The sequence below is a fragment of the Corylus avellana genome, chromosome ca1 (assembly GCF_901000735.1).
Source record: "Corylus avellana chromosome ca1, CavTom2PMs-1.0".
NCBI lineage: Eukaryota > Viridiplantae > Streptophyta > Magnoliopsida > Fagales > Betulaceae > Corylus > Corylus avellana.
Window position 1 is genome coordinate 47823583 of NC_081541.1, and position 10334 is coordinate 47833916.

At 36.1% G+C, this 10334-nt stretch overlaps 1 protein-coding gene and 2 non-coding genes across 3 annotated transcripts; all 3 read left to right on the plus strand.

Annotated features, from left to right (window-relative positions):
• Positions 1-3082: 3082 nt before the first annotated feature.
• Positions 3083-6590, plus strand: LOC132173882 (disease resistance protein RPV1-like). The gene is made up of 4 exons (XM_059585554.1): positions 3083-4069; positions 4372-4647; positions 4748-5680; positions 5772-6590. The coding sequence occupies exons 1-4, from the start codon at positions 3083-3085 to the stop codon at positions 5994-5996; spliced, it is 2421 nt and encodes an 806-aa protein (XP_059441537.1). The 3' UTR covers positions 5997-6590.
• LOC132168315 (small nucleolar RNA R160) lies at positions 6059-6137 on the plus strand. The gene has a single exon (XR_009438831.1). It is a non-coding gene; the product is annotated as a small nucleolar RNA R160 (small nucleolar RNA).
• A 735-nt stretch (positions 6591-7325) lies between the features above and the next one.
• On the plus strand, positions 7326-7404 carry LOC132168320 (small nucleolar RNA R160). The gene has a single exon (XR_009438836.1). It is a non-coding gene; the product is annotated as a small nucleolar RNA R160 (small nucleolar RNA).
• Positions 7405-10334: the final 2930 nt, after the last annotated feature.

Here is a 10334-nt window from a genome sequence, read left to right on the forward strand (position 1 = left end):
TTCAAATCCAAGAGAGGCAAAGGTGGTTACATGTTTCTCAAGATGGATATGGAGAAGGCTTTTGATAGAATGGAGTGGGAATTTTTCTTGTCTATTATGGAAAAATTGGGTTTCAGCCCCATTTGGATCTCCTGGGTCAGAATTTGCATCTCCTCTTCATCTTTCTCCATTCTTCTTAATGGAAGCCCTTTTGGTAATTTCTCCCCTGAAAGAGGGTTGAGACAAGGAGATCCCCTCTCTCCTTTCCTCTTTATTTTGGGTTCTGAAGTCTTCTCTAGACTTATGTTCAAAGAGGAAAGAAAAGGTTCTATTAAAGGTCTTCGGATTGCTAGGAATTGTACTGCTATTCATCATCTGTTGTTTGCTGATGATCTTCTAATTTTTGGGAAGGCTACTGTCTCTAAAGCTGGCTGCATTAAATCTTGTTTGGATAAGTATTGTAGATGGTCTGGTCAGTCTATTAATGCTGCAAAATCCTCCATTCGTTTCAGCAAGAACACCTATTACTCCACTTCTTCAGCTATCTCCAACATTATTCTTTATCCTTGTAATCCTTCTACTTCTCTTTATCTTGGCCTCCCTATTCTGATGGGGAATTCTAAAAAAAGAGCTTTCAAAGGTCTTCTTGACAAGGTTCACAGTAGAGTTGAAGGTTGGAGAGCAAAAACTTTATCTCAAGCTGGCAGGTTGGTTCTTATCAAATCAGTGGCAGCTACTCTTCCCTCCTATGCCATGAGCTCTTTCTTACTTCCCATTAGTATCTGCTCTGAACTTGACAAGACCTTCAAAAACTTTTGGTGGGGCTTTCCTCCAAAAAAAACCAGGAACCTTTCTTTGAAGGCTTGGGACTCCTTTTGTCTTCCAAAGGAATTAGGAGGTTTGGGTGTCAGGAAAATGAGAGAAGTAAATTTGGCCCTCATTTCCAAGTTAGGATGGAAAATTCACTCAAATGCAGACTCTTGTTGGGTTGCTCATTTGCGAGGTAAGTATCTCCACTCTTGTTCTTTTCTCTCCCTCCCATCCCTTTCTTCTTCCTCCTCCTCATGGTTATGGAAAGGTATCCTTAAAACTCAATCTTTTATCTCTCAAGGTGCCTGTAACAGAATCCATAGCTCCTCCTCTCTCCCTATTTGGAGCTCCTCTTGGATCCCTACCATTCCTTCCTTCTCTCCTTCTGCCTCCCCTCTTTTGTTGCTCCCTCTTCCCACCCTTATAGTCTCGGATCTTTTCTGTTATGATCCTATTTCCTCCACTTTTTCATGGAATTTTCCTCTCCTTCATTTTCTTTTTGATTCTGTCAGTGTTAGGGAAATCCTAAAAATCAAATATACCCATCTCTCTTTGGATGAGCATATCTGGACCCCATCTGCTAATGGTTCTTTCTCTTCTAAATCTGCATATAATCTCATTAGCAGCCCGAGAACTTCAGCTGGGTTTTCCCCTCTCTCTTCCAGTCATTGGAAGCTCCTCTGGAAACTCAAGCTAAATGACAGGCTGAAACTCTTCCTTTGGAAAATTGCTTGGGACATAGTCCCCTCCAAGATTAGGTTAAATGCTATTTTTCCCATTCCTCCTGCCAATTTAATTTGCCCTCTATGCAATGTGGAAGAGGATTCACTTTCTCACCTCTCTCTTCTTCAGATGCTTCTTTGCTAGAATATCTTGGAGATCTTCTCATTGGCCTCTAGACTCGTTAAAATGGTCCTCTCTCAGTCTTCCAGAATGGATAAAAGGTATTTTAACTCCTCATAGTTCTTTTGGTATTCCTCTTGCAGATTCACATTTGTTCCAAAGCTATGCTGCTGTCTTTTGTGATTTGCTTTGGTTTTCCAGAAATCAAGCAGTCCATAATGGTGTTATCCCTGAAGCCTCCCAGCTGGCTGCAAAAATCAATCGGATTTCCTTGGAACACCATGCAGCTTGGACTCCTTCCTCTAAACCAGTGAGAGAGCTTTGGTCTCCTCCTCCAACAGGCATCTTCAAGGTGAATTTTGATACAGCCATCAGAGAGAGTTTCTTTGTGCAAGCAGCTGTTTGCAGAAATTCTAATGGGCAGATTATCAAAATCCTCTCCCAAGTCAAGCCCCCTTGTAATCCTACTTATGGTGAAGCTCAAGCAGCCCTTTTGGCAACTTCCTTGGCAGCTTCTATGCATCTTGATAATTTCATTTTAGAAGGAGACTCCTCTATTGTAATCTCATCTTTACAGCATCCTTCTATAGTCTTGGATTGGCATATTGATCATGTAATTATTGACACTATTTCTCTTATTCCGGCCTCTTCCCTTTGGGAGGCCAGAAAAGTCAACAGAAGTGCAAACTTCTGCGCCCATCATGTGGCATATAGGGCTGCAGCAAGAGTTATCTCGGGCTGCATTCCCTCCTTATTTTCCCCTCCTCTCTCTATTCCCATTTGTAGTGGAAAAGATCCACCCCCTTCTCTCCCCTCCTTGTGAGGGTTTTGTTCTGTTGGTTCTGCTCACCTTGAAAATTAGTTCATTACAAAACAAGCAAAATACAAAATACTTTTTAAATATCTATCTTCTTCTTTTTTTGTAGGAAGATTTAGACAAATTAACAGGTGCTTAAACTTCACGCCGGTACCATTTAACTTATTATTTTTTTTTAAAAAAAAATTAGTAAGTTCAATAAAAATAAATTGTATATATAATATAATCATATATAGAAGGGTAATTCTTAGTTGCATTAATTCATTGATGTTTTTCTGTTCCATGCCCATCATACCGACATAGTACATAATGATTTTATGGTAATGCTTTCCGTGAAATAATTAAGTTATATTTGGTACACGAAATTTGATATATATTACTTTATTGTTTACCACGAAAATTAGTCTCAAATGACCGAAATAATAATATCCTTTTGACACCTATGACTCATATAATTTTCTTCATTTTCTTTTATTGCGCTCATGTTGTTCTTTTGTTTTCTTTTAAATTATAATTATTAGGTACGAATCAAGGTTCATCGAGAAAATTGTTGAAGAAGTTTCGTGTAAAGTGAACAATGGTTGCTTGGATATTGGCAAACATCCAATAAGTATAGATTATCGTACTGAAAAGATGAAAACTTTATTAAATCTTGGAAAAGGTGATGTTCACATTGTAGGCATCTATGGCATGGGTGGAATCGGAAAAACAACCTTAGCTAAAGCTGTTTATAACCAAATATATAATGGGTTTGAAGGAAGCAGTTGTCTTTTAAATATTAAAGAAATTTCAGAACAACCTAATGGTTTAGTTCAGTTACAAGAACAACTTCTTTCTGAAGTCTTAAAATCCAAGAACTTGAAGATTGCCAATGTTGATAAAGGAATCAATTTGATTAAGGAAAGATTTCGTTGTAAAAGAGTTCTTGTTATTCTTGATGATGTGGATAACTTGAAACAACTCAATTCATTAGCTGGAAGCTCTGAATGGTTTGGTCCAGGAAGTAGAGTCATTTTAACAACTCGAGATGAACATTTGCTAACTGAACTTGGAGTACATGAAAAATATAAGGTCAAGGAATTGAATCGTGAGGAATCTCTTCAACTTTTTAGCTGGCATGCCTTTAGGATGGCTCATCCAAAAGAAGATTACCAAAAGCTTTCAATTAGTGTAGTTAATTATGTGAGAGGGCTTCCATTAGCTCTTGAAATTTTGGGCTCCTATCTATCTGGAAGAAGCACTATAGAATGGAAAAATGCATTGGAAAAACTAAAAAAATATCCTCATGACCAGATTCAAAAAACATTTAGAATGAGCTTTGATTCACTAGATGATGATACCGTGAAGGACACATTCCTTGATATTGCGTGTTTCTTTGTTGGTATGGATAAAGATTATGCCATCAAAATATTTGATGGTTGTGGTTTCTTTCCTGAAATTGGTATTAATATTCTCATTCAAAGGTCTCTTGTCACTATCATTGGCAATGGGTTGTGGATGCATAATCTAATTCGAGATATGGGAAGGGAGATTGTTCGTGAAAGATCATCCAACGATCTAAGAAAACGTAGTAGATTGTGGTGTCATGAGGATGTCTTACACGTGGTTAACAAACAAATGGTAAGAAGCATAATTAATCATTCATATATAAACACTTGAATACACTGACACATAATATGCTTGTTATATAGGTATTCATGAGTTTTGTCATGTTTTTTTACTAATTAAGCATGCATCATTCCTTGGATAGTTTATCCACATAACACATAACAACGGTATGATCTTAAATAAATATATAAAAAATTCTAAATCATGTCAACAACGGATATAGTAAAAAGGCATGCAAATCACATTATTAGCACTTATAATCATGTCTCCATTACATTAATGTGTGGTACTAATCCTATTATCTATTTCTCCAGGGATCAGAAGCAGTTGAGGGTCTCATTCTAAATCCATCTAAACTTGAAGATGTACATATTAAAATTGAAGCATTTGCAAAGATGAAAAATTTGAGATTGCTGCAAATCAATGGTGCAAATCTCACAAGATGCTATGGACATCTTTTTGAAGGGTTAAGATGGCTTTGTTGGCATAGGTGTCGTTTAAAATTTCTCCCATCAAATTTTCATTTAGAGAACCTTGTTATCCTTGACATGCAAGATAGTAATGTCAAACAAGTCTGGAAGGAGATCAAAGTATAATATTAAATCTTACATTTCCTTTTATTTTTCCATTATTGTTAAATTTGTAAGTCAAGACTTTCTTTCTTCTCTTTTAACGATTTTGTTTTGACAGATACTCAATAGGTTGAAAGTCCTTAATCTAAAAAATTCCAAATTTCTCACCAAGACTCCAAACTTCTTACAATTCCCAATTCTGGAGATACTGATACTTGAAGGTTGCACAAGTTTAGTTGAGCTTCATGAGTCCATTGGAAATCTAGAAAGACTTGTTTTGCTAAATTTAGCAGGATGCCATAACTTAAGGAATCTTCCGGGAAGTACTTCTAACTTAAAATCTCTTCAAATTCTTAACTTGTCTGGCTGCTTAAAACTTGATAAGCTACCAGAGCAATTGGAGAATATGATAGCTCTAACGAAATTGCATGCGGACAGAACTGCTATTATGCAACTCCCTGCCTCCATTGGTCTTTTGAAGAATCTCGAAACTGTGTCATTATCAGGATGTGAAGGACAATCTTCAAAATCTTGGTTATCGCGTTTCTCATCGTGGATATCACCAAAAAGCTCCATTCCCACACATTTCCTCCCAGCTTCCATTTCTGGACTATGCTCTTTGAGAAGGCTAGATCTCTACGATTGCAATCTGTCTGAAGATGGGTTTCCAATTGATCTTGGATGTTTGTCTTCACTCGAGGAATTGGATATAGGAAGAAACAATTTCCTTAATCTACCTCATTGCATCGGTCGCCTTCCTAAGTTAACTACATTGATGTTAAGTGAGTGCGCGAGTCTTCAATCAATTTTAGAACTCCCCGCAAGTTTATGGATTTTAGATGCAAGTGGCTGCACATCAATAGAAACACTCCCAAATCTGTCGAACCTGAAAAGTTCGCCTCATCTTTACTTAGCAAAATGTCAGAAATCGGTTGAGATTCAGAAATTGGTTGAGATTCAGAAATTGGAGAGTTTGGAAATTACAGCAATAATTCACCTGGAATATTGCAACAATCTAGCATTTAATTTTAGGAGGAGTCTTCTTTCGCAGGTTTCTCTCTCTCTCTCTCTCTCACTGTATTTGTGTGCGCACGTGTGCAGTTTTTATGTACTGAACAATTTTTTTTTTCTTTTTGAAATAGTTCCTGTCCAAGCGTGACAAGGATCAAGGCATTTTCCTCCAGGTTCCAAATCTTCGCTTGTGCCCTGAAAGGCACAAGCGAAAGGCACCGAGACACCGACAGAACTATCTCGACGAAAGGCACCGGGACATCAAGTTGTTCGTGTTAGTGATATTCCTGCTCTTGGTCACTTCAGTGGTGCTCAAGTCAGTGCAGCAACAATTCTTGACATTGCTAATGAGATAAAGTCCAAGACAAGAGGTCCTACCGCATGTGCTGTGAGATAAAGTCCAATCTAGAAGTAGCGAAGCAAAATGATGAGGTGATTATATCCGAATATGATGTTGAACCCCATATCATTCTGGTCTTCAAAGTTCTCTGATTGCTTTGCTTTCCCACCTCAAGTTCTTGCTTTGTTTTCACTGTTGAGGTGTGAAAAAGAATAATGTGTTTGATAAAATGTGTGAGAAAAACTGAAATTTTAAATTCTATTCTAATGATGCTGAAATTGGAACAAACCTTTGGGTGGAAATGGAGTGGAAAAGATCTTGTCTGTGATGAGATCCTTTCTTTTTATGAAGCTGGCTGCTGAAGACCGCTTGAGCAGAATATAGACTCTACATTGTATTTTTTTTTTCCGACTCAACTTCTATGAAAAGGTTCCTACCAAGACACTGAGCCCTTTCCTTACTTTTTGGGATATAAATTAAAATTTTGGTGTGTCTGTTAAAAGAATTCTATCTATGATTCTCGATGATTTTCAATGTATGATGCCTAGATATATATGTTTAGAAGGTATAATCTGTTCAAAATCTCCTGTATTCTTTCAGTGATTCTGAAGGTTCGTTAGGCCTTAGATAGGAATGTGTAATTTGGTCAATCCCATTTTTTTGTTAAATTAAAAAAGTTAAGATCAGGATTAGGTTTGCACCTGTAAATTGCTGGAAAATGTGTGGCATATGTAGTTTTGAGTCTCCCTTCAATTTACTTGCCCAAAAATTGTATCTGCATTGCTCATCTTGAAAAACAATTGGACCAACTCCCTATAATAGACTTTGGCAAGATCTATGAAGTGAGTGCTTCTCCTGGTTGTCTGTGTTAAGAAGAGAATTTGTACCTTAAGTATCACCAAAACATGAGTGCTTCAATTGTGTTCTCCTGTTTTTATGCTTTAGGATTTCCTGTAGCAGAAATACTTTACATTGGCTCCTTCAGGCTTAAGTGCCATCTGTGCTAATTCTGGTGATTTGAGTCCCTCTTTCATGTTTGTTGTTTATGCACCAAATAGCCCCTTGCTTCTTCAAGTTTAGGGGCAAGGAAGCTTTGAGAAATGGGTATCATTGAAGAGTGCTAAATTGAGATTTTGCCACTAATAACCTTTGCACTGAGCCATGAACAAAAAAGTTCCTTGCACAACTCTGTTATTGGACTTAATATGATCTGTTGTTTGCTTTTTGTTGGGAAGACATTTTGTTTAGGAATTGAACTTGCCTTTCTAGGTAATGCTCAGGAAGCATGGACTTGGTATTTGGTGCCTTAAGCTTTCTATGCAATTTCTCTTATATTATGAAGCAAAGCAAAATGATGAGGTGCTTATATATGAATATGATGTAGAACACCATAACATTTTGGTCTTCAAAGTTCTCAGATTGCTTTGCTCACCCAGCTCAAGTTATTGCTTTCTTTTCATTGAGGCAGTGACATTCTTATTTTTTTGCTTGGAACAAAACTTTGGATGGAAATGAAGTGGAAAAAATACTGTGATAAGATCCTTTCTTTTTTTTTTTTTTTGAAACTAGCTGCTGAAGACCGCTTGAGCAGAAGCAATACAGCCTAGGCTGCTCTGCTTGAGTGGAGCACACTGGGTTGCTTCAGCTCAAATGCTTCAGCTCGAATGGGGCATTCTGCCTGCTCCATGTGATGCCACCACTCGAGTGTCCATTGAGTGGTGCACATTGCCTGCACCAAAGAATGGCTGCTGCTTGAGCGCTCTTAAGGGGACGCTTGAGCAGTGGGTGTAGGCCGTCCTACATCATTAAATGAAGCCAATTTCATTTGGGGTTCTTCTTACAATCATCCAATGGATCATTTAATAGTTTCCGTTAACAATTCTTAATGAGTGGAGAGTGGTTTGCCAAACAGAGCCCAAATTGCTGACATTTTAGGGCTTGCTAATAAAGAGGATGGATTTGGATTTTAGGATCAGAAAGCAAGAAACTTTTATTTAGGGTGATTGAGAGGCCATCACAAGCTTGACAATGAATCTCCCCTTTAATGGTTTTGTTTTTTTCATGGCAATTTGAGAGCTATTCTTGAACATATTTCATGCCAAGGTTAGGAATTAGCATCATTTGTTTTATAGTCAAAATTGTGATATGGAATTCTTATGTTGATGTCTTTCCTAATTCTGTCAATGTCTGCATATTTTTAATTTCGAATAAATATAGGGAGCATGCACAACTGAGTAAGTTTATTTAGTATTTATTCTTAGCATGATTAGGAGTTTGCCCACAATTAAACCATGTGATTTATTCATAGTCTGTTATCATATATCATATATATATATATATATAAAAGCCGAGTTTTGGCTTAGAGAGTGCGCAGAATTGCGACATGTGTCCTCAACCGGTCTTATTAGAAAGTACCTAGAATTGCGACACGTGGCATTTTAGATGTTAGCCTTTTAGTGAGACAATTAAAACTTAAGAGTTTTATTTGTAATGCATTGAATTGTCTAAATGAAGAAAACAAAAGCTTTTCAAATTCTCTCTTTTCATCTTCTCTTGCATTATGTTTATATCTCAATGTAAGAGAATTAAAATGTATAGGTTTTATTTGTAATATATTTAATTGTCGTAATGAAGAAAGCAAAATGTTCAAAAATTCTCTCTCCCTTTCTTTATTTTTCTTTTTATCTTCTCTTACTTTCTCTTTATATCTCAATGTGAGACAATTAAAACGTAGGGGTTTTATTTGAAATGCATTTAATTGATATCTTAATGAAGAAAACAAAAAGTTCCCAAATTCTCTCTTTCTCTGTTTATTGTATTAATATTTCACCCTATACGAGCATGGTGCAGCACAAAATTCCTTTTTTTTTTTCCTAAATAAATGAGGGAAAAAGGGATTACAGGGGATCAAAATTCCTTCTTTGCTTGTTCATCTTTGCTTCCCATATCTTTGGCAAATGGCAGGTGGAGTGAAACAGGGGAGAGGACATGTTGGCTGAGCCCTTTCCCAATTTTATGAGATATAAACCAAAATTATGGTAAATCTGTTAAAAGAATTCTATATGTGATTCTCAATGTATTATGCCTAGATATATATGTTTACAACTTAAAAGATTGAATATGTTCAAAATCTACACTATTCTATCTATGATTCTGGAAGTTCACTAGGCAGATAGGATTATGTAATTTGGTAGATCCCATTGTTATGTTAAAGTAAAAAGTTAGGTAGGATTAGATTTGCACCTGTAAGTTTAATGTGTGGCACATGTGGTTTTTAGTCTCCTCTCATTGCTCAGCTATTTTTACCTAAAAAATGTCTCTTCCCCTGCATTGCTCAGCTTGAACAGCAATTGGACCAACTCCCTATTACAGACTTTGGCAAGGTCCATGAATCCAGACATGGTTGACTATGAAGGACTCAGGTTTGGATTGTGCATCGTAGCCTGCCAAGCTCATAGAAGTGCAGGACAGGAATATGCTTTTCTACTTTTCAATATGTTGTGTTGGGAAACAGAGAGTAATGGATTGATCAGGACCAACATTTAATCCGCCCACCAAAGTGATATATTTTTGCCACATCAGATAAAACCATCAAATACAACGGAGATGAAATTATATCTTTAATCTAAATCAATCTCATGAACTTTTTTCATTTGTTCTAACTCAACCCCCAACTCCCATTATCGAACCCCTACTCACCTCCGTGCCTTTAACATCGGAGTCTCTAAAACCAACTAAGATGATGGCTCCGGTGGTTTTATCAATGGTTATTTTGCCTATGAGGTATTTTGTCAAGAGAAGAAAAATTATTTAGTGTGAAGTGTTGAAGCTTAGTGAATATCCACTTCTTAGTGCTGAAGGCTGAAGCTTATATGCCCTGTAGTTAACTGTTTAAGTGGGGCCCTTAAGCTCACCACCCGACCACATCAAACTACCATTTATTTACCAAAAACTTCATTCTGTCGGTCAACCTCATTAAAAAAACTTTAAATGACCAAAATACCATAATTTTATAAACAAAAATTATATATAATACCCTTAAAATTCAACAAATTAAAAAAAAAAAAAAATATTAATGTATCAGTAGTTTCAATAAAAAAAATAAAAAATAAAAAACCAAATAAAATTAAAACAAAAAATAGAAATATATAAAAATTTTAAAAACACTTATAAATTCACTTAAACATATAAAAAAATTAAAAAAAATAAAATAAAATAAAAAACAGTTAAAAAAGACTTAAACTAAAAAAAATATAAATGCAAAATCAGTCAATATTGTTGGCCTAAATTACAAATCCATCCGTATGACATAAAAATAATAATAATAATAATAATTTAGAGATTACCAGAATAA